This window comes from Papio anubis, chromosome 13 (genome assembly GCF_008728515.1).
Source record: "Papio anubis isolate 15944 chromosome 13, Panubis1.0, whole genome shotgun sequence".
Lineage (NCBI taxonomy): Eukaryota > Metazoa > Chordata > Mammalia > Primates > Cercopithecidae > Papio > Papio anubis.
Genome location: NC_044988.1, coordinates 99,896,753 through 99,924,242, shown reverse-complemented (window position 1 = coordinate 99,924,242; position 27,490 = coordinate 99,896,753). Strand labels below are relative to the sequence as shown.

The 27,490-nt window shown below is 52.6% G+C and overlaps 1 protein-coding gene across 1 annotated transcript in view; it reads right to left on the bottom strand.

The window, feature by feature from the left end:
• Positions 1–27,490, bottom strand: part of HMCN2 (hemicentin 2) — a 171,512-nt gene that overhangs the window by 127,937 nt on the left and 16,085 nt on the right. The window contains exons 2-13 of the mRNA XM_031654639.1: positions 23,368–23,438; positions 22,746–22,904; positions 21,753–21,875; positions 12,631–12,802; positions 11,890–11,996; positions 10,871–10,991; positions 8,016–8,279; positions 4,325–4,469; positions 3,692–3,813; positions 2,280–2,552; positions 1,004–1,145; positions 118–245 (exon numbers count right to left, since the gene is read on the bottom strand). Of these exons, the coding sequence (XP_031510499.1) occupies positions 118–245; positions 1,004–1,145; positions 2,280–2,552; positions 3,692–3,813; positions 4,325–4,469; positions 8,016–8,279; positions 10,871–10,991; positions 11,890–11,996; positions 12,631–12,802; positions 21,753–21,875; positions 22,746–22,904; positions 23,368–23,438 (1,827 nt within the window). The remainder of the gene's footprint in view (positions 1–117; positions 246–1,003; positions 1,146–2,279; positions 2,553–3,691; positions 3,814–4,324; positions 4,470–8,015; positions 8,280–10,870; positions 10,992–11,889; positions 11,997–12,630; positions 12,803–21,752; positions 21,876–22,745; positions 22,905–23,367; positions 23,439–27,490) is intronic.

The window sequence follows — 27,490 nt, the reverse complement described above, 5'->3', positions numbered from 1 at the left end:
CTATGCCCCCAGTACGGTACGTGACAGATAAATGCTCCATAAATACTGATGGACGGCAGGGAGGGAGGGAGGGAAGGAGGCCCCTCTCCTGCGATGTGATGCTCGCGGCCTGGGTACCTGTGTAGTAGAGGGTGACCGTCTCCTGGTCAGTGCCAACCTCATTAGTCGCCTGGCAGCTGTAATTCCCAGCATCTTCTGGGGCTACCGCCTGAATAATCAAGGTTCCCTGTGCGTCCACATGGATTCTAGAATCAGGCCATAGAAACACATCGGGTCACACAAGGGGTTGCTTCACAGTCATCATTAACAACAAATTAACAATGCCACTCGAGACGACCATTCTGTACTGATGGCTTGCTCTAGGCCTGTGCCAAGCACTTTATGTACATTTTATTCACGAGGCTCAGAGAGGTAAGACGACTTGCCCAAGGTCACACAGCCTGAATGGTGGGGGTAAGATTCGGGCGGCGCAGGTCCGCACAGCATGAATGGTGGGGGCGGGATTTGGATACAGTTCTGCAGAGCCTGAATGGTGGGGGCGGGACTCCGGTGCAGGTCCGCACACCCTGAATGGTGGGGGCGGGATTCGAGGGCGGAACTCCAGCGCAGGTCCGCACAGCCTGAATGGTGGGGGCGGGATTTGGACACAGTTCTGCAGAGCCTGAATGGTGGAGGCGGGACTCCGGCACAGGTCCGCACAGCCTGAATGGCGGGGGCGGGATTCGGGGGCGGGATTTGGGCGCAGGTCTGCGCATCCTGAATGGTGGGGGTGGGACTACGGCGCTGGTCCGCACAGCCTGAACGATGGGGGCAGGATTCGGGCGCAGGTTCGCACAGCCTGAGCCCCCGAGCACTGAGCCCACACAGTGGCATCATGTTTCCAAAGTGATCTCACTCCCGAGTCTCAAATGATCCCAGGAGCAAGGAAGGCAAATGCTACTCCCTCATTTACAGGTAGGAAGGCCAAGGCCCAGAGAGGTCCCCTGCGAGTCCTGCCCCTCACCTGCTGTCCTCTTGTAGGGTTTGGCCCTCACGGCTCCAGGAGATGTGGGGTGTGGGGTACCCAGAGGCTGAGCAGCTGACCTTCACCTCCACACCCTGGGAGAAGTGCTGGGAGCTGGTGTGGATGCTGACCTGTGGGGCCTCTATAACCCAAAAAGTGGATGGGTGAGGATGAGCCCATCAGAGCAGCCGTGCCTTCCCAGGCACCCAGCCCCGGGCCCTTCCCCTCCCACAGTCACAGATGGTCAAGACAGAGAAAGCAAAGACCCCAGAGGGCTTCAGTCCCCCGGGGGTGGCTTCTCTGGGAACTGGGTAGACCAGGCGGCCACCAAGCACATCCCCAGGCCACATGGAGGCTGATTTTCCAACCATTCCAGCCTGGAGCCCTGTGCTCCTGGAACATCCACTCCAGGTTGAGCACTCTGGGGAGCCTTAGGGAGATGTCAGGCCGCTGCCCGGGCTGGGAATGGCTCCTGTCTCCAGTGACCTTGAGGTTGACCCCAAGGCCTGCCCTACTATTGGCCCCAAGCTTAGGTTCTAACCTGGCCTTTTGGAAACTACGAACAACAGGCTGGTCAGACTCAAACAGAGCTCACAGGTCCGCACATCTAGAAACAGCAACCACAGCCCTCCCACACTTTGTGACAGACACCACTGGTGGATCCCTCCCTTCCCTAGACAGCCTCAGAATCCTGCCCCACACACTCCAGCAGCCACTCAAGCCACTGGCACAAGAGAGGCTTGTTCAACATCCTCGTTTTACACTTGGGAGGAGGCTCTGTCTAAGATTCTCTCCCGATAGACCTGAGGCCATGCAGGATCTTAAAACTCCATGTGGTGCTCTTGGCGCACCTTTTCTCCACCCCCATCTAGTCAGTGCTGCCCGATCTCTGCCAAATACATCTGACTTCTGAGCTTCCACAAGGTTCAGGATTCAGTCCCTGCCCTACATATTGGGCAGGGTGCAGTCAGGGAGTGGGGAACAATGGAGGGGCTCGATGGCACAGAAAAAAGGACAAGACACAGTGAAAGTGGCTTGGCCTACAGCAGTAGAAATTTAAGTTAGGTATTAGGAGGAACTTTCCAGCAGTGAGAGTCATTAGACTTTGACTAGGAGGCTACAGAATTCTCTCTCCCTGAAAGTTCGAAAAACATTGAAAGGGCTGCTGTCGCCTACCAAAGACAATGTCTGAGCAGAGGGAGGGAGTCACGGCTTCTGGGGTAAACACTAGGTCGAGTGTTGAACCAGGGAACAGCAGCAGCAGAATGAGCCTCACCTCGCACCAGGAGCCAGACGGATGCCCTTGTGACCCCATTGGCGTTGCTGGCCATGCACTGGTACCTCCCACCATCTGTGGGGATGACGCCCCTGACCTCCAGGGACAGGTCAGCCAGCTGGGCGACTCGGCCCGTCGAGGCCGGCAGGACTCGCCAGTCCCGGACCCACGTCAGGTTGTAGGGGGCCTCGCCTAGGACCTGGCAGGATAGGATGGCAGTCTCCCCCGGGGACACGGTCACGTTGGGAGCAGGGACCAGCTGCGGCGGGGGATCTGCAGGGACATAAGCACAGGAGGAACCAAGGAGCTGAGGCAAGGGAGGGGGTCATCGTGTAAGCCCAGATGCTGCCTAGACCTGGGACCCTGCTCTAACCCCACCCTGAGGTGCAGGTCCGCCGGAACCAGATCGTTCAGGATATGTCAGCCAGCAGCATGGGTGACCAGCATCTGCTCACCATCAGGCATCACCCCAGTGGGAGGTCATTTCTCCCACCACCATTATACACCCGCCAGGGGCTGCACGATACACGCCTGCTCTCCAAATAACAGCCAGTGCAATGTGCAGCAAGCCGGGCGCCCATCTTCGTGCCTCCGAGTCGAAGATGCCACACCGAGGAATAAAGCCTTGGAAATCTCCAGCCAGGCGAAGAGAGCAATGTGTTCAAAACGATTCTCTGTACCAACAGCAAGGCTATTTATAGCAGCCAAATATGCCCCCAGGGAGGAAAGCACTAAGCAAACTGCTATCTGGATAGCAAAAAGCCACAAGAAGTGGCAAGATCAGAGACTGCTGAACATAGAAAAAAACCGAAAAGGAAGTAAATCAAATGGCAGAATGGAGGGATTACAAGTTATTTTGATCTTCTCTTTCGTTGTTTATATTTTTCCAGCCTCCCTACAAGGAGCATGTGTAGTTTCTGGCTGTCTGTGTAGAGTGGCTGATCTTTCCACACTTACGGGTTCCTTTTTTTCCCTCTACAAAGCAGCTCGCATTCGTAATTTTTAAAATAAAACCAATTTCATTTGGAGACAGTCTGTGGTGTTTCCAACCTCCCCAGCTCGATGGCACCATCCCGGCCAGGACTTGGAGGCACAAAGGTTGTCCCGACTGTGAGATGGATGGCGGCCCCTGAAAGCCGAGCCTCAAGAAGTCAGAGCTGGGATCAAAGCTGGGCAGGGCAGGAAGACCCAAGCCGCGTCCTCAGCCTTCCTCCAGCTGAGACCCACAGGCCGTTCCTGGGTGAGACAGACACAAAGGAGGGGCAGCAGGCAGGTGGCAGCCTGGGTAGCCAGACGCGGGATGACGAACAGTCCCGGCAGCTGGCTGGAGACTCACCGGGAGGAAATCCTAGGCGGAAGAACCCAGGAAGAGGGTAAGGAAGGGGTACATGGAGGGGCCCCAAGGGACAGACCTGTGACGACAATCTGGGCCTTTGCTCGCCCGATCCCAGCCCTGCTGATGGCTGTGCACTCGTACATGCCCTCCTCGGCCTTGGAGGCCCGCGGGATCTCCCAGCTGCTGTTTCCTGACTGCCTGTGAACAGGGAACAGTAGGAGACGCACAATCACCGGTCAGGGCCTCCCTGGCCTCATCTGCCCCTCAGGACTTCAGTCCCCTGAATCCTGCCCCAAGGGCAGACCCCAATTCCTCTGTGAGACGCAGTGAGAAGACGTACACAGCCAAGTACATGGACAGTCCATGACATGCTGTGTGACTTGGAGTCAGGTCCTTACTCTCTCCAAGTCCTGGGCTCCCATCCTTCCTGCTCTGATGCCCACGGCTGGGCCCTGCATGGGCTGAGTTTTCTGGGAGCTGAGGAAGGCCCCCGGCTTCTTCACCAGCTGATGGCCCAGCAGTGGTGGGAGTCTCAGGGACAAATTTCTCCATCCCTGCCTGCACTGGAAGTCCCAGGCTGGGCTGCCCAGGAGGACAGTGACAGAGACCAAGGTCTCTCTCCTGCCACCCACTCCCCTGAGATCCCTCCCGGGCCTCAGCAGCCAGGAGCCCTGTGGCTGGGGACAATCAGCTGCCGGGGGCCACTCACTGAAAGTGCCTCTCTTCGCCCAGCCTGGCTTCACCTCGCCGCAGCTGCAGCCGGAAGGGAAGGGCGCTGTGCACCGAGCAGGAGACCAGCAGGGGCTGGTGCAGGTAGCCATGGATCCTGGGGGCCATGCTGACGAGGGGAGCGCCTGTAGACAGGGACCAGGACTCAGAATGTCTGCCCACCACCCCCTCACCACACCCGGTGACACAGAGACCCGTAGGGATGTACCAGCAGCCAGGAGGCCAGGATTCAACCCCTGGCTCCACCACTTGGTGGTCACCTCTCTAAGCTCAGTTTTCACCTCTGCAAAATGGGGTGATCATGGTACCATCCTCCCTGTGTTGTCCTGAGGAGCTGGTGAGAAGTGGTGCATGGAGAACTCGTGGCACAATACATGTGGCACCACCAGTTTCCCTAGGCGCAGCTCCTGGGGCTTTTGTGGTTTGTTAGACTATTCAACTCAAGACTGGCCAGCCCGGACCAGGCCCTTCCGCTGCACCGTCTCAATCGTATGAAATCTGATTAAATGCTACCAACTAGGATTAGGCTCCCAAGGGTATGCGTGGGTTTGTGCAATTGCTTCTCTGCCTAGAACATCAGTTTTACCCAACTTTGTTGGAAATAAGCCTTTTCATTTAAAAATTAGCCCACCAGTCCAGGCACAGTGGCTCACGCCTGTAATCCCAGCACTTTGGGAGGTGGAGGTGGGCAGATCATGAGGTCAGGAGTTCAAGACCAGCCTGGCCAACATGGTGAAACCTTGTCTCTACTAAAAATACAAAGTTTAGCTGGGCATGGTGGCCTATTCGTGTAATCCCAGCTACTACATAGGAGGCTGAGGCAGGAGAATTGTTTGAACTGGGATCCGGGAGGCGGAGGTTGCAGTGAGCCGAGGTTGCAGTGAGCCAAGATCGCACCACTACACTCCAGCCTGGGCTACAGAGAGACACTCCATCTCATAACAAAAACACCCAGAAAAGAAGTGGAAGGCACAGCTAGAGGATGGGTATAAATGCAAACTTCGCACACATTTTTGAGATAAAACCAGAGACTTCAATAAAATTTCACAGCTTGTAATGAGCCCTATGGGACCCCAATCAGAAGCCACTGTCCCCCTGGCCTGAGCCTGGTCTTGGAGTGACACAGTCCCTTCCCTTAGCTATTGGAATTACTTCAATGGAGAAGTCTGAGAAACTGCCCCACAGGGTTGGCCGTGGCCCATCAGAGCTGGGTGCTCCCTGGCAAGGGCTCAATCTGTGTGTCACTGTCTCCCCATCCCCGCCAGCAGAGGAGCCCAGCAGAGATGCTCCGGGGGTGAGACAATGCACTAGACCTCCTCGGAGCCCAGGCTGGGGATGGGCAGGCAGCGGTGACATCATGCTCCAGGCTCCCTGCCACATCTGTCCCGGGGGGGAGGGGTGTCCGACCATCCAGCCACATCCTCGGCTGTGTGCAAAGCCGTCGCCGCTCACCCACGCACCCTGGGAGCCTCTGCCAAGCCAGCTTGGGCTCCCCATTTCCATGAGCTAAAAGGGACCGCCCTCATCTCTCCAAACCCAGAGCCACCTGCTACAAGGCGAAATCCCAGCCTTCCAGACCTGGAGGGCAGGGAAGGAAACAAAAATCCAAACCAATCCCTCCCCCAACTCCAATCTAGAGCTGAGATAGAGAACAAAAGCCAGAGCTAAGCTCCAAACTCTTGGATCCATCTGAAAGAACAGGGGAAAGAAAACAGAGGCTGTTATTCCCCCTGCTGAAATTCCTTCCTGAAAGTTCCTCCTCAAGGCTGCAAAGGCCAAGGGAAGAGAGGCCCGGAACCACAGGAGGGGAGTGGAAGCTGGGAGGCTGGAAAGAATAGGTCTCCAGCTCTCCTGCCCAGCCCTGCCCTGCCCCACCCAGGTCCTCAAAGTCCTCTACCAACCATGGGCACCGTGGGCACGATGGGCACTCCCTGCATCCCTATTTGAAGTGGACAGAGGAGGATGCCTCTCCCTGAGATCCCCCACAAAGAAGTGCTAGAATGTTAGTGACATCCACCTTTGTAAGCTCCCCTCAGGCCACCTCCAGGGGAGGGAGACAGTGAGCAGGAGAAAGGCAATGAAGCCAGCAGGCAAGATGACCAGTGGCTCTAAGACATCCCTGCTAGGACCAGGGGCAGATCTGAAAGGCCAAAGATCCACCCGTCTCCCTGGGAGCTTCCAGCCTGAACAGTGATACCTCAGGGACACTCAGGAAACCAGCAAAAAGCCACACATATGGAAACCAACAGACCATGGCCAAAGATTAGAGGACAAATCGACCTGTTCCTGCAATGATGTAACGGTAACAGCAGCTGCCACACTGGAGGACCCTTGCCCACAAATGGATACATTCTGAGTGTGGCCTCTGAGGACCCAAATGCTGTCTTGTTGTGTGCATTAGCCTGGGCACCCCCAGGGCAGCCCTGTGAGCCAGGTGGGCTCAGTTTCCTTATCTATGAAGTGGGGACACACCTCAGAAAAGCTGTAAGCATCAGTGAGCTAGCACATGGCAGGAGCTTGGCCCAGGACTGCCCCATGGAAAGTGTCCAAATGGTGACTTAGATGATTGTGATTATGACAGCGATTGTGATTATGGAAGAGCAAATGCCCATGTCTTCCCTGCCCATTGCTGTGTCTACAGTGCCTAGCACCATGACTGGTACAGAGTAGATACTCACGATGAATGCTGAATAGATGGGTGGATGGGTGGGTGGACAGGTGGGTGGATGAATGGGTGGATAGATGGATAAACAGACGGATAGACAGGTGAATTAATAGTGAATGGGTGGGTAGATGGATGGGTGACTGAAGGGGTGAGTGAATGAATGAATAGATAGATGGGTGGGTGGGTGGATGCACGAGTGGGTGAGTGGATGGATACATGAATGGGTAAATGAATGGGTGAGTGAATGGGTGGGTGGATGGATGAATAGGTGAGTCAATGGATGCATGACTGGGTGGTTGGATGAGTGGATGAATGGGTAGGTAGATGGATAGGTGAGTGAATGGGTGGGTGGATGGGTGAAGTGAATGGGTGGGTGGATGGATGAATGGGTGAGTCAATGGATGCATGAATGGGTGGGTGGATGAGTGGATGAATGGGTGGGTAGATGGATGGGTGAGTGAATGAGTGGGTGGATGTGTGAGTGAATGGGTGGGTGGATGTGTGAGTGAATGGGTGAGTGGATGGATGAATAGGTGAGTCAATGGATGCATGATTGGGTGGTTGGATGAGTGGATGAATGGGTAGGTATATGGATGGTGAGTAAATGGGTGGGTGGATGGGTAATTGAATGGGTGGGTGGATGGATGAATAGGTGAGTCAATGGATGCATGAATGGGTGGGTGGATGAGTGGATGAATGGGTGGGTAGATGGGTAGACGAGTTAATGGGTCAGCGGATGAATGAATGGGTGGATGGATGGATGAATGGGTAGATGGATGAATGGATACTGAATGGATGACTTTGTTCTAAACCTTTGAGCCGAGAGCCACATCTGAAGCACCTTAGTATTTAACAAAATGCCTTATAGGGAATAGCTGTCCATAGAAGCTTAACGAACAAATACTTTCTAATCTAATTTAATCTAATCCAGTCAGGGAAGGCTCCAGGAAGAAATGGGACTCTGAGTGAGCCAGGGGGCTGGGGGACAAAACAGCCAACCACTCACCTGGGGCCATCCCACTGTAGGACACTCCAGAGACACGAAGGAGGGGGTTTCCCTCATGGTCCTTGCCCTTCACCTTGAGGTAGAAGCGCTCCTTGGGGGTGTGGAAGGGCGGCCCGCCCCACAGCTGGTGGGTGGAGCCATTGGAGAGGGTCTTCATGGGCAGGGTCAGGAGGGGCTTCCCTGAGCTCTGTGCCAGCTCCACCGAGTCTAGGAGGCCAGGTGCCTGCAGGCCCGTGGAATTGATCACCAGGGAGATGGGGACCCCTGCAGAGGGAAGGTGAAGAACAAAGTGCTGGCGTCAGTGTCTGGCTCTGTGATCCGCCTCAAGTAGGGGCCCTTGAACCACACCCCAGGGGTCCTGCTTGCCTGGCTCTTCCTACCTGGTTCCTCCTTCCCTACATACCCTGGTGCTGACTAACGCTGGGGATGGGATAGGTAGAGAGGGACCTTGCTACTGTCCGTGGTGCTGAAACACCACAGTCGTCCAACCACAGCTTCCCAATGGCTGCATCCCCTCTGTCTGCACTGACTTGGAGTCCCATGGAGTAGAACTGTCCCCTACCCCATTAGCTGTAGTGTGGGTCATAATCAGACAGGTTTCAGGGAATGGTCTAAGATAAAGCAAACACCAAGTCTGGGGACTCCAACTTCTGACCAGACTCTCCCCATGGTCACGTTTTCTTTGGTTTTCTTTACTGTCTTGATGGAAATGTGGTACTTTTCACACTATCCCAGAAGAGGCAGAACTGGACTCCAATTTCATAATATCTTTTAAAAATTTCTGCCGGGCGTGGTGGCTCAAGCCTGTAATCCCAGCACTTTGGGAGGCCGAGACGGGCGGATCACGAGGTCAGGAGATCGAGACCATCCTGGCTAACAAGGTAAAACCCCGTCTCTACTAAAAAATACAAAAAGAAAAAACTAGCCGGGCGAGGTGGCGGGCGCCTGTAGTCCCAGCTACTCGGGAGGCTGAGGCAGGAGAATGGCCTAAACCTAGGAGGCAGAGCTTGCAGTGAGCTGAGAGATCCGGCCACTGCACTCCAGCCCGGGCGACAGAGCAAGACTCCGTCTCAAAAAAACAAAACAAAACCAAACAAAAAAAACAAAAAACAAAAAAATTTCTGTCATCCAGGCTGGAGTGCAGTGGTGTAATCACAGCTCACTGCAGCCTCAAACTCTTGGGCTCCGGCAATCCTCCCACCTCAGCCTCCCAAGTAGCTGAGACTACAGGTATGCACCACTATACCTGGTTAATTTTTTAAATTTTGTAGAGATGAGGTCTTGCTGTGTTGTCCAGGCTGGCCTTGAACTCCTGGCCTCAAGCTATCCTCCTACCTTGGCCTCCCACATGTTTCTCTTTAAAAAAAATTATCATGACCTGGCATGCTGGCTCATGACTGTAATCCCAGCACTTTGGGAGGCTGAGGCAGGCAGATCACCTGAGGTCAAGAGTTCAAGACCAAACTGGCCAACATGGCAAAACCCTGTCTCTACTAAAAATACAAAAATTAGCCAGGTGTGTAGTGTGCACCTATAATCCCAGCTGCTCAGGAGGCTGAGGCAACAGAATTGCTTGAATCCAGGGGCAGAGGTTACAGTGAGCAGAGATTGCACCACTGCACTCCAGTTTGGGTGACAGAGTGAGACTCCATCTAAAAAAAAAAAAAAAAGATCTTGGATATACATCTTTATCAAAAGCAGAAACCCAGCAAGGTCACATGTGGCCTCCTGCACCCACTTCCATTGGGGACAGGCCCTGAGGACAGGTCAGTTTTCAGTCCCCATACCATCACTACACGTAGGATATCTTGGCTGTCCTGGCTGAACAGTGGAATCAAAGTTTCCCTGCTTCTTCCCTTTCTGCTATCAGCAAAACACACAAACTGAGCAAGCAGCCCCTTTTCACTTTCAAGATATGACTCCCGGTCCTGGCAGGAAAACTGACAAGGGCTGACAAGAAAAACAAACATTAGAACAGACAGACTCAAAAGAAAGCACTGAAGGTCTGGCTTGCACCATTTTTGGTCACTGTTCAGGGTCCAGAGTCAGCCTGACCTGATCCAGTCTCCTCCTAGGAGGAGCTGAGCTGAGCTGAGCTGGTCCCTGCAAAAGTCTCCAAATGGTCCCATGACAGGGACTACATTTTCCCATCTATAAACTGAGACCTTTGACCTGGCCACCAGATGGTATTTCCTGGCGTGGAGCTCAGGCAGCCTGCACCAGAAGCCTGCCTCGGTGCCCAGGCTTCTCCCAGTGGAACCTTAGTGAGCATGCAGGCATTCTCGGACCCTGGTGGGTGGTTTCCAATTGGATGCCTGTGCCTCCACCCTCAATATCCCCCTAGGCTCCTCCAACCTTCCTCAGTCTTGGGACACCCAAATGTCCCCCAGGACATTCCTTCCTTTGCAGTAAGGCACTGCTCTCCTTTTTTGGTAAGCCGTTAACTCGCTGGCACGTGTTCTTTCATTGAACTGGCCTGCTGTTCACTGGAAAACTGAAGAAGTAGGACTCTAGGCAGAGTTGTTTTGACAAAAAGAAAGGAGAAGGTGTGAACTCAATAATAAAGGGCACAGTGTAAGTGTCCTCCAGGACACTGACTTTGGAGGCAGGAAGGATGTTCTAAAGGTAAATGTCACAATGTCACCTGGCTGGGGCTAATGGAAAGAATGCTGGCCTGGAAGCTCAGTTTACATCGCTGTGGTCTGGGGGCACAGCCCCACTTGGCCTCCTGTACGGTCCCTTTCACAGTCACACACAGCCAAGCGTTCCCCCGTCACTTCCCCCCTACCTCCCAAAGCCAAGCCCCAGGTCTTCAGAGGCAGCTCAGCACTGTCTGTAGGGTTGGGGTACTGTACCTTGCAAGGGCCACTCGAGGGTGCGGTTGAGGTCCAGCGAGGGCTGAGTGGAGAAGCCGGCTCGGAAGTCAATGTTGCTGACGCCTGTGATCCTCACGGAATGGCGGCCACTGCTATAGACCTAGCACAGGCCCAGGTCTCACATCACCAGAGGATGGGACCCCAGCACTCCAGCTTAGGGCAGGAGGCGACCAACCTGACCCAGCCCTGCATCAGCAGCTGGAATCCTGCTTTTGTAGACACACGGGCAACTTACCTGCTCCCAAGGGGCCCAGCACAATGCTCCCCAAATGAAGGAGCTGAAGCCCCAGCTTATGACCCCAACCTGAGCAGCACTCTTGAAGCCGTGCTGCCCCTCAGCTCGCCTCAGCCCCTGCAGGCCCTGTCTGTCCCCCTGCACGTCTAACTCCCTGCCTTGCCCTCCCCACTGGTATTACAGCTCTTGGCTCAGAGGTGCTCAGAGTTTGAAAGGCAGGTGGTGGTACTGCCACTTTACCTGCAGCACCTGGCACAGTGCCTGCAGAAGGTGCTCAATAAATGTTTGCCTGGTCAGCAGAAACCCCCACTCTTCCAGGGCAGCCGCCTGCCCATCCCAGGATGCTCCGTCGGGAGCCAAGCTGGCCCGCAGTCCCTCGCTCCCAGCACCTTGTCTATTCCAGCAGGCCCCTCCTCTTCCTGCCAGCCCTGCCCCACTGAGCCCTCCCAGCAAAGTTGCTCTTGCTTCTTTTACACATTCTTCACAGCTTGGTCATGCACCTCTGAACCCTGAAGTCATTTCTCCAAGTCCTTCTTAAATGTTCCCAAACTAACCCCAAACCACTCTATTTCTTCTTACTGGTACAAGGCAGAATGCCCTTCCTCTGTCCTTGACCCTTTACCTCTGTTGATATGACCATATCACCACCCACACTCTAGCCATCAGCTTCCCGAGGCCACAGGCTCCCCAGGGCAAGCAGGAGGAAGATGGTTCCAGCCCAGTGAAGCTAGTCCACTCTTCTCCTGCAACCCAGTGCCCCTACCTTGATGGACCACAGCCCGGGATGCTCAGGCTTAAAGGCTACGACCTTGGCCGAGTCAGGGATGTTGAGAAGCACTTTGAAGCCCTCGTCCTCCTGCAGGATCCTCCCTGTGGAAGCCCCAAGGGCTGCTCAGTCCCTAACCCTTTCCTGGGGGTGGCAGGATTCCCGCATGTCTCCAGGAATCCACAGTGCACCAAACACTAGCCTCAGTCTTCCCAGAACTGACAAGGTGTCTTGCCTTGAGCTGCTGCCTCACTCCACGCTCCACCCTCAGGGATAACCAGGGGTGGGCTGTGTGTTTGGCCTCTAGACCTGGGTGCTCATGACATCCTCAGAGCGCCATGGGGCCAGGTGACCATGTCTGAATCACACTGCCCCTGACTCTGTTGACCTTGATGAGCACTCAGCACCTGGAGCCCCAGCTTCCCATCTGTACGGTGTGCTACAAGTTCTCACCACCATGAGAATCCACTGGGGTACCATGGAAAAGACTTGGGGAGAGCCTCACAATCTAGGGACCACCATTACTTTAATTCCCATCGTCAGTTGCCATGGCCCTCCTGCTTCCTCGCACACCATGGGCACCCTCTCTCCACTTCGTGCCCCACCACCCCACATTTCCTTATTCCTGGAGCCTCATGTCTGAAGCACTGCCACCCTTGGTCTCTTTCTTTTTTCCATCCTGGGCTTCCAGCTCAGTCTTGGGGCCAAAGAGGAAGCCAATCCCGTGGTGGTCCATACCCAGTGGATCTTGGACTTCAATCTCAGGCCCTGGCCCACTCAATGAGATGGTGACCTCCTTCAGGCTGGGGTCAAAGGGGAGTTTCCATGTGTGCTCCCCCTCCTCCTCGTGGTCTGTGGACAGCAGGTGCACCTTGGAGGCCTGGATCGCCGACTCCACCCACTTCAGCACCTGGAGGCAAGTATGAGGAGCCGATGCCAGCAGGTGCCCACACTGCCTTCCCCCTCCCATGGATTTTAGGCAGCATACAAACTTTCCAGGTTGCCCAAGGCCACCCCACTCCCCCATGTCCAACACCAGGCCCGATTCACACATGTAACCCTCCTGGCTTCTATAGGCTCCAAGCTGTGAAGCCTGAATTCAGGCATTCGGAGGACTCAGCGCAGAAGGAGCAAGGGTGTATCCCTCGGCTGGGAAGACTCTTCCCCACTTCTCCACCTGGCCTCCTTCCACAGCATCCATACTTCCTCCAGGTGCCTCTTACATACATTGAACCCTGGAGATCTGGAAACTCCCCCAGACTCATGTAGTTCATGACCGATTATCCCAGGGGCCTCCAACTGTTCTCCCACCAGGGCGCCAGGTTCCCTGAGCAGGACCGAGAGGCACTGCCGCAAAGACTTCATGTCTCTTTCCAATCCACAGAAGGTGAGGAATTGTTGGATGGATTTTTGCAATGTTGAGAAATCCTAAATCCTTGGTTTCTATAGTTGATTATCCATTCTAAAATCTTACATCCTTTGGACAAGTCCCACTGATAATCCGATACAAGGTAAGGACCCTCTGCCTGGGATACCATCCTATCCCTTAGGTACACATTTAGGGTATGACTTTAGGAGGTTCCCAAACTCCCTCAGAGATACTCCCCCTACGAAAACTGAGCACAGACTTATTTAGTTTCTCCAAATCCTGACCGTGGCCTTCGAGACCCTCTGTTCTATGGTCCTAGGCATCTATGCCAACCCAAGGTCACTGTGCCACTGCCTCTCCCTGCCTGCTACGCTGGACCCCACCCCTCCCACAGGCAGCCCCCACCCACACATGCTGTGCTCTTTGCAGGAACGCCCTGCCTCCTCATCGACCATCTCCTTGCTATTCTTCAGCTCACTGCTTGAAGAGGCCTCTCTAATCCTGAAAAGGCTCTGTTCCCTGATACATCCTATTTTGCAGCAATCTGCACTCCAATCACTCACATTTATTGGATTTGGGCTTCTCATCCCTACTGGCCTGGGAGCTCTGTGGGGACAGAGACCCTCTGCTGCGCCCATGTGTGTCTCAGCCCTGAGCGCACAGAGTGGTGCTCGGGAGGCATCCGCTGGCTGTGTGAGTTCAGTAGGACATGCATCTCCTGGGCAGAGCCATCAGGCTGGCCTTAAGTCCACTTCTCCGGCACCTCACTCCACATCCCTCCTTTCCCCAGCTCAAGCCTCCTCCTCTGCAATAGCCAAGTCACCTAGATTCCAGCAAGGAAACCAAGAAAGAGGGAGAGGAAGGGGGCCCCTTCAAGTCTGAACCTTCTCTTTCCAGGCCAAGTTACCTCAAAGAGCGTCCATCCTGTGCAGACCCTAAAACTGAAACACAATGATCTCAACCATAAAATTGATACCACAACCACAGAAAGAAAAGAAAAACTCCAAGTGAATTCTGAACCCAGTGGTTCAATTATCCTTTCTCAGTAGGAGGACAACAAGAACTATACAAAAAAGTCTTTAGTTAATAGATTTAATTTGGAAGAACTATCAGCATTGGGATTTTGAAACCATTTTATATATCTTGTTGGATATATAAAGCAAATAAGTAAAGATGTTAATATTTTCGGAATCGAGATTTTTTTTCTTATAAACAAATGTAAGAGAGAGCTGCAAGTATAAAATCAAATGAGCTAAGCAAAAGATTCACAATGTAAAATTTGAATTGGAAATATCAGTATAAGTTCTCCAGATAGAGATAGATGATAGATAGGTAGGTAGGTTGATAGATAGATAGATAGATAGGGCAATTGATCCAGAAGCAATGATGGCCCAAATTCTCAGTATCAATGATCATCACTAGTACCCAGATCTTGGTTTCTAAATACCTTTCCCCACTAGGGTTCCTTGGAGAAATGGCTAATTCCAGGTCTGGGGCAGGCAATTTATAAGGTGAGCCTGGGATGATGGGTTATTCCACAAAACAAAGAAGTTCTCAAAGACAAATAAGGACATATCAAAAGGACATAGGAACCAGCTTGAAGGAGCTCCCACTGACTAAATTTGGGACAACTTGAACCCAAAAGAGAATAATAACTGTACTCAATTGAAACACATTGAATAATATAATCCATGGGCACATAATGGTACTCAAAAAAGAGAAAGCAAAATTCAAAACAGTAAAACCTCCCCTGACACCACTGAAGTGACTCCTTAATTGAAGAGAAAGAATTAAGTGTGATTCCGTGCCTTTTCAGTAGAAATTGTACTTCAGAGAAACCAAATCATCCATCGCTTTTGATGCATAAAAGTTCTTCTAGGAAGAATGCCCACTCATAAATGTGGGAGGAATGATGCAGTTAGGAAATCATCATTTTGCAGCCCCTAATGAAATAATCATTTCAGGCAAGAGTCCTCAGTGGATGCTAAAACTATTAGATGAAAGGTTGATGGGAACTAGATGTCCACACAGAGCCAGAACATTACCCTACACTTGAGTCATAAAGGCAAAAACACGGCCCAACCATGCAGAGAGCTGGCTGTCGCTACCCTCACCCAGTCATCGAACTTATCATCAGTAATAATGGGATGCTCAGACACTATTTGCTTCCTGGTGTGATACAACAGAAGACACACTCAGCACCAACTAGGAAATATATATTCCTGCCAAAAATGTCAGCCTTCATCGAATCAGGCCTTTGGACTCATCCACTTTGGGGGAAACACAGGGGATTAAAAAAAAAGTTAATGACACCACGAGGAAATAATCAGAAGACTCTAGAACATGGGACAGGGTACGAATCCATGCCTCTTCAACAGCTTAGTGTCATAAAAAAAGAGCTGATGGCTTCAGACCAAAGAGGACTTAATAGACATAACAACCAAAGGAAACGCACAGCCCTTGATGAAATCCTGATTTGATGAAAACTGTGATCAAAGACAGTTTGGCAAATTAGACAGGCAAATTAGAACATGGGCTGTGTATGGGATGATACTAGGAAACTCATTAATTTTATTAGATGATATTGTGGGTTATGTTGAAGACTACCTTTTTTCAGAAATCCATGCTGAATTATTTATGGATAAGGTGTCATGATTCAGCAAAAAGTATAAAGAGATAGATAGGAGGCTGAGGCAGGAGAATGGCGTGAACCTGGGAGGCGGAGCTTGCAGTGAGCCGAGATCGCGCCACTGCACTCCAGCCTGGGTGACACAGCGCGAGACTCCGTCTCAAAAAAAAAAAAAAAAGAGATAGATAAAGCAAGTCGAGCAGAAATGTAAACAATTGTTGAATCTAGTTGGTAGGTGTTTTCTTTTTACTTTTCTGTACCTTGGAAATTCTTCATAGTACTTTTTTATTAAAGTAAAGTCATTTAAAAATAACAAGTATGCAGCCGGGCACGGTAGCTCACGCCTGTAATCCCAGCACTTTGGGAGGCCAAGGCGGGCGGATCACCTGAGGTCAGGAGTTCGAGATCAGCCTGGCTAACACAGTGAAATCCCATCTCTACTAAAAATATAAAAATTAGCCAGGCATGGTGGCAGGCGCCCGTAATCCCAGCTACTTGGGAGGCTGAGGCAGGGGAATCGCTTGAACCCAGGAGGCAGAGTTTGCAGTGAGCTGAGATCGTGCCACTGCATTCCAGCCTGGGTGACAAGAGCAAAACTCCATCTCAAAAAAAAAAAAACCAAACAACAACAACAACAACAACAACAAAACCAAGTATGCTGTGACTTTAATATACACCTGAACAATCACAGTGGTATACTGTTGCTTGCCAACTCCAAGCTACTGGAAACGCTTCCTGAAAAGCTGTCTGAAGAAGAAAGGCAAAGCCACATTCAGCCCCAAGTAGAAAAAGTTCTGTGATTGATTAGCAATGTCTGCCACGAATGTGGGTTTTGAAAGTGGTGTCTTGCATGCTACTTGTTGGTCATTCTTGCTCTAAATATCATAGTCCTTCAGCTCTGCTTACCATGTGATCTTCTACAAAAGGGAAAGGAATCAAAAGAACTGGAAAATGAGAGGTTTTTTTTTTTTTTTTCAGACTGAGCTAGAAGATATGTGCCTAGAAGTTTATGGCTAGAGTTCAACTATCACATGATAAGAATTCTGTATTCTGAAAATGCATCTGTTTTTATAATTGGAGCTACTTCATTGTTGTGTCTTGCTTTGCTTTCTAAGTAATGTGTCTCTTGAAAAGGTCCCACCTGTCTTAGCCAAGGAATGAGGACAAGGTTCTTCGTCCATGTGGGGGTGGACTGGACAGAAGGGAGCAGCGGCTGAGGACTCCCAGCTGGAGAGGCCCACAGAAGCCGGCTGAGCATGTGAGGCAACTCCCCCAACAGCAAAGAAGCAGGTCCATGACCACCGTCCCCTTCGCGCGAGCCAGGCCTTGTCAGGGGTCAAGAGGGAAGTGTCACTGAGCAAAGCACCAGTCAACAATTACCCAGAGGAGTGACACCCGCTACTGTGTCATAACTGCTGTTACAAGCTCGCTCTAGGATGTTCTGATGGAGGGAAGATGCTCGGCAATTCAGGCTACTGAACCACAGAGAAGGCTGGGACACAAGGCAGAAAGCCAGTGACCCACAAGATGGCCTGCCCTGTAAGCACAACCCAACTTGGGAGTTGGGGGGTTGACCCTCTTGCCCACAGCAGGGCCAGACCCCCTGTAGGGCCAGGCCTGGGGGCATTGCCTTCTAGACCTGTGGTGCCCCCAGGGTTCCGGCGCAGAGAGCCTTCATTAAGCCAGTTCAATGTTTAGCTGGAGAAGGCAATGGCTTCCAGATGTTAGAGGGGCTGGGGGGCCAGTGAGCCTGCGATGCACTGGGGCTCATCTCCGTCACCGATGGGGAAGGAACGAAAAATCTGGCACTGCTACCCCAGCCAGATGGCTGCTGCTCGGCCCTTCACAGCAGATAAATCATCCCCAAGGATCGTCCCAGAACACTTGACAGCCAGGGCGGCTGAGGAAGCAGGGAAAGAAAGCCAGGGGGTGAATGGGCCCCCGAGGCAGAGATGAGAACACTGAGGATGGGGCTGTGGGTCCCAGGCCCTGTGCCAGCAGGCTCACGGTGAAGTGACAGAGAGAGGACCCTAGTCTGGGGGTTTTGCCCCTTGCCAGCTGGGTACCCTGGGCACTCACTCGCCCTAGCAGAGAATCTTTTCCAGAGATAGTTCCTACTCTTCAGGGGGCGTTGATGGAACTGAGGGGCATATCCTGGGCTCCACACTGAAGCACAGGGGGTGGGATGGCATTTAGCCATCTTACCAAGGGCTTCCCGTGCATGGCTTCCTCTCACCCTAGCTACCATCTCACCAGGTGGGGGCTCTCGTTAACCCAACTGCACACGAGAAGAAAGTGCGGCCCAGAGAGGCTGAGGACTGTGCTGGAGGTCACACTGCAGGTAAGTGGCAGGGCTGCAAGGCCTGAAGCCAGGCCTCTTGCCCTGGAGTCCAAGCCCTAACCACCTCCCCCTGCGAGGGGTCCAGGAGGAGGTCATCTCTGGGCCCCTGCTGATCAATTAATCAGAGTCACCTGGTCAGATGCTCCCCCAGCAGCTCCCCCTCACCCCCCCCCCATCTTCCGCCCACCCTTACTGTCTTAGAAGCACACCTCGCTCCTAGCAGATGCACAGAACCTGGGCAGTTCACCTTTTGTGCCTGCTGGTGCTGAACATGGGAAGGCTCCCAGCCCACAGAACTGGCCGTGCTGAAACGTGTGTTGTGAGTTGTGGGGTGGGAGATGCAGAGGAAAGCAAGGGGCCCAATGTCCTCCCGGGAAAAAAAGATGGAGGGGCTTTCCCAGGCACAGGGGAGCTGCAGCACAGGCAGGTTTGCCCAGCTCTGCCACTTCCACCCCCACCACTCTTGGGGCTGGTGACAGTGCGTTGGGCTGTGTGTCTGCCGGGGAACTTGGGGGAGGCTGTGCTGGCACAGCAGGTGCTTGGACTTATCTAAGATTTAATAAAAAATGCACAACTCTGGGGCAGGTTCAAGGGGCCACGTTGCCTGCCTCTGATATGATCCCCTGCCTGTTTAAGGATTGTAAAGGCTCCAAATTTCCCCTGCCAGGGAGAGATCCTCACCTTCCTTTAGTTACCCTGGAACCCCAAGGGGTCATCCAGGTACTAGTGAGGCCAACTTCACAATTGAAAAAAGTGAAATGTTCCAAAGCAGTAAGCCCCAGCTGTGACTGATGGCCACCTCCGCACCAGCACTCAGAGCTGCACCTGGGCTGGGGCTCAGTAAACAAGGGGAAGAGAGTGCATGACGCCTCTTGGGCTGCACTGGATGTGCTCTGAAGAGGTAAAAGGATTAACGACACATGTACTGTTTGGAGCCTTTTGCAACTTCTGGGGAGTTCTCCCAGCTGGAGGCCCCTTGGCTAGGGTGAAGGCACCATTCATCTCTCCTGGGAGGGTGACCACAGCCCTGGCTGCCCAGCACCTTCCCAGGCTGGCCGAATGTCTGGGAACATCTGGAAGGGGCTAGGTCCAAGGCATTAAGCTAAAGAATGACAGAGCGGGCCGGGCGCGGTGGCTCAAGCCTGTAATCCCAGCACTTTGGGAGGCCGAGACGGGCGGATCACAAGGTCAGGAGATCGAGACCATCCTGGCTAACACGGCGAAACCCCGTCTCTACTAAAAACACAAAAAATTAGCCGGGCGAGGTGGCGGCGCCTGTGGTCCCAGCTACTTGGGAGGCTGAGGTAGGAGAATGGCGGGAACCCGGGAGGCGGAGCTTGCAGTGAGCTGAGATCTGGCCATTGCACTCCAGCCTGGGCGACAGAGCGAGACTCCGTCTCAAAAAAAAAAAAAAGAATGACAGAGCTCCGTGTCCAGGAAGGAGAGGGATCCAGGCCCCTACCCAGAGGCAGCCAATTCTGGCCACTGGTGGTCCTACCGAGTCAGGCGCGTGCTGCCCGGCCAGACTCTCACAGCAAAAAGCTGGCACCACGGCCGGGAGTAGTGGACTTATCCAGGTTCCCAGGCTCAGGGAAGAGGCTTACGACAGCCCAGCCTCACACCTGGGCGAGTGGCCCCCATCAACCTGCCCAGCTGCCCTGTGTCTGATTTGCCCCTGGCAGCAACCAAGTTCCCATGCAATTGGCCAGATAGTTTTCCCCAAAAGCAAGAACCAACCCATCCTTCCACTGTGAAATGCCTCCCACCCTTGCTTGGGTGACTCGGTGCCAGGGTAGGCTGATATGCCGAAAAATGAAGCCTAAAGTGTCACAGAGAACCACAAATGCCATCTGTCAACAGGGAGTTAAGGCACGCTAATCTAAACACATCCCTGGAGATAGCTCTCTGCAGCTCATAAATATATACACACAAAACCCTCTTCCAGAGGCAACAAAGCAGGACTGGCTTGAGGCCACGACCAGGCCCGCCTCGGATACCCTGCCTCTCTCTCCTTCCTCTTACCAGGGACTTGGGCACCAGGGACCCTGTCCATTCACCAGCTATTTACCCAGCACCTGCTCTGAGCTGGGAAATGTAAAGTGCTGGGAAGGCCGTGGCCATCGGGACTCACAGTCCAGCCCCTGGAGACTTCACAGCCTAGTGACATTTAATAATTGCAGTTATAAAGTTACGATTATGCAAAGTAGCACAGGGAGCTGTGAGGGGCACAGAAGGAGACCTAATCTTTTTTTTTTTTTTTTTTTTTTTAATATTATCAGATGGAGTTTCGCTCTTGTTGCCCAGGTTGGAGTGCAATGGCGTGATCTCGGCTCACTGCAACCTCCGCCTCCCAGGTTCAAGAGATAGGAGACTTAATCTAGAGAGGAAATCAAGGAGGGTCTCTTTGAGGAGGCGCGCTTAAGCCAAGACTGGGAAGGTGAGAAGGAGCCAGGGGAAGAAGAGCTGGAAGAACGGGCCACACCAGCAAAGGCTCTGGGTGGGGAGGAGCGTGGGACATTGGAGAGACAGCAGAGAAGCCAGCAGGGCAGCAACACATTTGGGCAAGGGGATAACAGGGGGACCAGAAAGGCAGAGGGGTCAGATAAGGGGCTGGATATTCTCCAGGGGACAAGCAGAAGGGACCTGGTTGTGAGGTGTGCCTGAGCGGGATCCAGTGGTATGTGGGAGCCACTTGTGTAAGCTCAGGAAAGCTGAGTGTCAGCATCACTTCCCAACTCTTAACTTGGAATCAGCCAAGGTGGGAGTATTTACACCATGGAAATGGGCGTGCTTGTCCTTCCCAGAGAAAGCATTGTTAATCATTTCCCAGTTGGCTCCTGGAAGGACCCTGTGCTCCTGGGAGGGGACGGGAGTGTGGGGTGGAGGGAACGCAGGGACAGCCCTGAACAGGATGATACCAGGGAGCCCTGAGGGGAGGAAGGACAGACCCCTGTCCAGCAGCAAGACTGGACGGCAGGTGCCTGCGGAACACTGGGCTCTGAGTGAACCCAGATCCCGGCACCGTAGCCCACATAGCAAGCCGGCCCCTCCCTGGCCAGTGCCCAGCACCACCGCCTGAACCTGAGAGCTCCTGTGCTCCTCCAGCCACCCCAGCTTCCCTGACTCTGGGGAGACACTCAGAAGACGCCCCACACCCATACTTCTGCCACACTCTCTGGGGCCACCTTGTCAGCCTGGACCAACTGCTGAACTCAGGCCATCCCAAGGGGCTACATCAAGCCTCAGCCTCTTTACCTGCACAATTCTGCCTGGAAACACGGAAGCACCTGCCTTTGGGACAGGTGGAAGTGTTTGGCGAGATGAGATGATGTGGTGGTACCTGAGCACGGCGCTTCCTGTGCCTGCCACAGGCGTGCACCCAGCGCTGCTCAGCTATCTATATATCCCTGCATCTCTGGGGGACTGCTTGCCATTCAGCCACCTGGAGCCACAGGGATGGTCAATGTCCTCACCGTGCCCGAGTGACGGGCTCCGGGATGGTGCCTCCTCCCGGTGCTCACCTCTGTCACTTGTTGCTTGTCCAGGTGGAACACCTGCCCAGAGCTGGTGGCAGCGATCTCCTCATAGGCCAGGTAGCCAGGATGGGTGCGGTCGCCACAGTCCCCCGTCAGCACAAAGACCACCTGGAAGATGGACATGCAGCCTGCTCTCAACTTCCCTGGCCGGCTGCTTCAGGGGTGAGCAGCAGGACCTCGACCAGGGTGGAGTGACCTGGAGTAGGCCCTTTCCTCTGTCCGGCACATGTATAGAATGACATATGACACATGAATAGAAGGGAAAATAGAAGTACCCATCTCATGGGGATCAGGAGCTGATGCAGGATAAGTGCTCGACACAGGGCCAGGAAAACAGCAGGTGTTCCATATTGGGAACTGCTATTGAGTCAACAACAAAGAAGGCTGTGGAAGTCGATTCATCTCAGGGTGGCCCCTGGAGGCTGCAGAGTTAGAAGAACCTTGAAGAACCCAAGCAAGTTCTAGACGCGGTGGCAGAGAAGCAGTCTGGCCCTTTGGATCTTGCCCAAGGATGCCAAAGAGCTGGCCCTTCTCCCTCCCTTGATCATGTCCTGTCTCACAGCCCTCACTGTAAAAGCCAGAAGCAAGGGATCTGACAGGTCTTCCAAACCCTGAGACAATGGCAAAGGGGATATGAATGGTAGAGAGACCAGGAGCAGAGGCGATGCCAGGAGGAAGATGGGTTGCCTGGACTTTGATGGGGATGAAAGGAGTAGGTGGTGCGGTCTCCATCAGGAACAAGCTGCGCCAGGGAAGTGTGAACCCTGGCCCGGGCCTAGAGCATGACAGCACTCTCACAATTCCTGGGCCAACTTGGTTCCGAGGCTCTGGCCATGCATGGCAGAGGCTGGACCAAGGCTGTGGAAGAGAAGTGCCCAGCTCTCTCTCCAGGTGGTGGCTCAGGTGGCGTGAGAGACCCCAGCTTCCTTGGGACCCCCTGGGGGACCCCACTCAGGCCCCCAAAGCCGGCTCACCCACCTGTGATTGTTTGAGCTGCAGGAGACGCAGCAGCTCTTCCTTCTTGTGATAGTCTTTGGCGCGGGCATCCGAGAAGACGTAGATGAAGGAGCCGGGGTTGGCAACCTCCACGGCAGCCTTAATGGCCCCCACACTCATCTCCGGGCAGTCACCACCTCCCTGGAGGGCGGGGATGTGTCAGCAGCTGCCACCTGCCTCCTCCAGATGGGACCCACCCAGGGACACCTCCAAAACCATTGGGTGTTGGGAGTCATCTTGAACTGTCACCCGCCCACTCAGTCACTTCCTTCCCAGGGACATGATATAACATCCAACCTGCTTTAACTGTAGACAAGCAGCTTCATTCATTCATTCATTTATTCACCCATGCAAGAGTGACATGGGCACACCCCCACGGAAGGCAGTCACTACACCAATAAGCCCAGCACCGTGCCAAGTACTTTGAGTGGGCAAGGATGGAGGGGGCCATGGGAGCAGCTAACAGATGGCCTAAGGAAGCCACACATTTGCCCAGGAGGAGGGAGAAGTAGAGGCTGGGCAAGAGGGAGTCACTCGAAGCTACCTCCCCAAACCCTCTTGGTAGGACACAGAGTGGGACAGAGGGTCAGGGAACAGTACCCACCTGCACATAGAGTTCTCTCAGCTCCCTCTGAAACACCGCGGGGTCCGCTGTGAGGGTCACTGGGCCAATATCTGTGGAGAAGAGAGAGGGATGCCCAGATGGGCTGGGACTCCTAGACACACAGCCCGGTGGGCTGGTTTGGCAGTGACACGAGGATGGATGCTCAGAGGAGCTGAGGCTGGCACACAAGATGGGGAGAGATTAGGAAGCAGCTCTCGGAGCTGCAGGATCAGACCAGGAAACGAGGTCAGACCACTCTGCCCTGTGCCCAGCGCCAAAGCAGAGACCGAGCTCCAGGGAAGCAGATGTGAGGCAGAGGGCAAGCTCCAGCTCCTCCCCCTGGACAGCAGCCCCCAACCTTTGGTCACCAAGACTCCCCTAAGAATCCCCACCTCCACCATCCCGCCGGCTGCCACTCCGTGGGGAAGGAATTCCAGGAAGACAAAGAAACGAGAAGCAAACAAACAATCCATTTTGGGACACACAGCAGCTCTCCAACACCAGCTGCTCAACAAGAGAAAAACGTTCCAGAAACCCCATCTATGTATGAGCTCATTTTAAAAAGAACAGCAATAAAAATGACAAAGATTGACTGCATTTGAGGTTGGCGTGGAGCAACTGGAACTTTCATTCACGGCTTGTGGGAACGCAACACGGTTTAACCTCTTTGGAAGACAACGGACGTTTCTGAAACGTTACACATGCACCTACCATGGGTCCAGCCATTCCACACCTAGGTATGTTCCCAAGAGAAATGAAAACATATGTTCACACAAAGGCTTGTACTCAAAGGTTCATAGCAGCTGTGTTCACAATAGTCCAACACTGGACACGAGCCAGATGTCCATCATCTGGTAGAGAGATAAACAAACTGGTAAATTCACAGAACCAGGTTGTCCTCAGCAATAAGACAGGACGACTACCGATACAGGCAACAACAGGGGTGCCTCCCACGTGAGAGAAGCCAGACGCAAAACAGCACATACAGTATGGTTCCATTTATAGTAAGTTCTGGAACAGTCAAAATTAATCTAAGGTGAAGAAACACAGAACAGAGGTTGCCTGCGGAGCTTGACTTGGAAGGAACTGTCTGAGATAGAAACATTCTATATTGTGATAGGAGTGTGGGTTCCTCGGTGTATCATTTGTCAAAAGTGTGCAGCTAAGATCGGAGCATTTCAATGTATGTAAATTTACCCTGTAAGCAAAGCACTAGAACAAATGATCACTGAGTGGGGGTTGGGGGTGGGAGGAGGTACAGGCGAGACGAGAATGACGGGGCTGTTAAATATTTGGCGATGCTGGGTGATGGGTACATGGAGATTCATTGTTCTCTTCTACTTATGTTGTATATATTTGAAATGTTCTCTAATAGCTTTCTTTTTTTAAATAGCAGTAATGGAGATCCATGCCAACACAAGACAACACTACCAGTGCTGGACAGCAGGGCTGGGGTTATGGAGAGCCTTGTGGATAAGCACACAGTGGGCATTGTACAAGGTCGTGTGGACATCAGGTTTCTTAGGAAAATATTTGAGTCCTCGGTGAACTCTATGTATTTTATTTTATTTTATTTATTGAGATAGAGTCTCGCTCTGTCACCCAGGCTGCAGTATAGTGGCGTGATCTCGGCTCACTGTAATCTCCACCTCCCAGTTTCAAGCGATTCTCTTGCCTCAGCCCCCCAAGTAGCTGGGACCACAGTCATGTGCCACCGTGTCCAGCTGATTTTTGTATTTTTAGTAGAGACGGGGTTTCGCCATGCTGGCCAGGTGGGTATTGAACTCCTGACCTCAAGTGATCCACCCACCTCGGCCTCCCAAAGTGCTGAGATTACAGGTGTGAGCCACTGTGCCCAGCCTCAGTGAACTCTAATAACAGACTATTTTTAGTTCAGCAATTCTAAGTTCCAGTCACTCTAAACAAATTTTCATTCTCAGCAACAAGTCAGCGGATCTCAGTCTTTCTTAGAAAGGAAAGCCTGTAGAATTATCCAGCATGTCTCACAATGATCAAGGACGAGCTGACGCCAGCTTTCCCCGGGGCCCCTGCCCCTCTGCCCTGTATTTCTCCATCTCGTCCCACCCTGCCCTCCCTCGCCTGCCCTGGCCATCCCCACCACGTCCTTTCCTCTGAACTTCACAGTAACGAATTCAGCCCGACTGCAGCAGCTCAGTCCTCAGCCTTGGAGCTCAGCCAGGTCTGATTGGAATCCTTCATTTATCCTTTTTGGGCTATGGGGCCTCTCAGGCAGCGCTCGCTTCACTGTGCCAAGCCTCAGTTTCTTCATCTGTAGAACGAGGCATGTAACAACACCATTTCTCCCGACCAAGAACCATCGCTGTGAGAATTCAGTGAAGCCAGGTAGCTAAACCCCTGGCACGGAGCTTAGCACGGAGCTTGGCATGAAGCAAAGGTTGAGCAAATGGGAAGAGGATATGCTGATGTGAGCGTGCACTTGGCCAGGCTCCAGCGGGTGTTCTCACACAGTGCAGTCAAAGACAGTCTCGCTTCAATATGAGGTCCTCAAATTCTACTTTGACTAAGAAGAGCAATCATTTTACTCAGTGCTGATTATTTCATTGTTAGGTAATCACACATGTTCATTGTAAAAAGAAATTAACATGACATGAATGATAAGGACAGTCACTAAATACCTTGTAAGCACCAGGCTATGTCCTGAGATACTTCCTGTGTATCAGCTCACTGAATTCCTCCTAGCACCTGGTAGGTCCAAGTGTTTTTTTTTTTTTTTTTTTTGAGACGGAGTCTTGCTCTGTCACTCAGGCTGGAGCACAGTGGTGCAATCTCAGCTCACTGCAGCCTCCGCCTCCCGGGTTCAGGTGATTCTCCTGCCCCAGCCTAGTAGCTGGGACTACAGGTCCCTGCCACCACACCCAGCTGATTTTTGTATTTTTAGTAGAGATGGGATTTCGCCATATTTGCCAGGCTGGTCTCAAACTCCTGACTTCAGGTGATCTGCCCGCCTCAGCCTCCCAAAGTGCTGTGATAACAGCAAGCATGAGCCACTGCGCCAGGCCTTTTTTTTTTTTCCTTTTGAGACGGAGTCTCACTCCATCACCCAGGCTGGAGTTCAGTGGCACGATCCTAGCTCACTGCAACCTCCAGTTCCCAGGCTCATGCGATTCTTGTGCCTCAGTCTCCCAAGTAGCTGGAATTACAGAAGTGTACCACCATGCCTGTCTAATTTTGTTTGTATTTTTAGTAGAGACAGGGTTTCGCCATGTTGGCCAGGCTGGTCTCAAACTCTTGGCCTCATGTGATCCACCCACCTCGGTCTCCCAAAGTGCCGGGGTCCAAGTCTTACCCACATTTTTACAGAGGAGAATATGGAAGCCCAGAGATGGTAACTTGTCCAGTGACCCACAGCCAATAAGTGGCAGTGCTGGGATATGAGCCTAGGTCTGGACAACCTCAAGAACAGAGCTGTTCTTAACTCCTGCTCTCAGGGAACTAGACATAGAAATTCCTGACAGGCAAAACCAAGCAAAACAAAAAAGGGAAGGGGCACAACTGCCTGTATTTTTTTTTTGAGACAGAGTCTCGTTCTGTCACCCAGGCTGGAGTGCAGTGGCGCAATCTCTGCTCACTGCAACCTCCACCTCCTGAGTTCAAGCCATTCTCTTGCCTCAGCCTCCCAAGTAGCTGGGATTACAGGCGCCTGCCACCATGCCCAGCTAATTTTTGTATTTTTAGTAGAAATGGGATTTCACCATGTTGGCCAGGATGGTCTCGATCTCCTGACCTCGTGATCCACCAGCCTTGGGCTCTCAAAGTGCTGGGATTACAGGCGTGAACCACTGCACCTGACCAACTGGCTGTATTTCTACCAACCAGAGATAATAATTTTCATTTTTGTGTATAATCTTCAATTTTTATATTCATATATTTAAATGTATAAATATAACTTACAAAAATACATACTATTTTAAGCCGAATTTTTATTGAAGTATAAATAACATACTATTTCTAACCTGATTCTTTTCATTGAACAAGTATGAGCAAATTTCCAGAAAGTTGCTCAAACATCATTTCAATAGGAAGGATCCCCTGGACCAGAGAGCCCTGGAAAGGATTTTAAGGTTGGCCTCTGTCTCAGTTT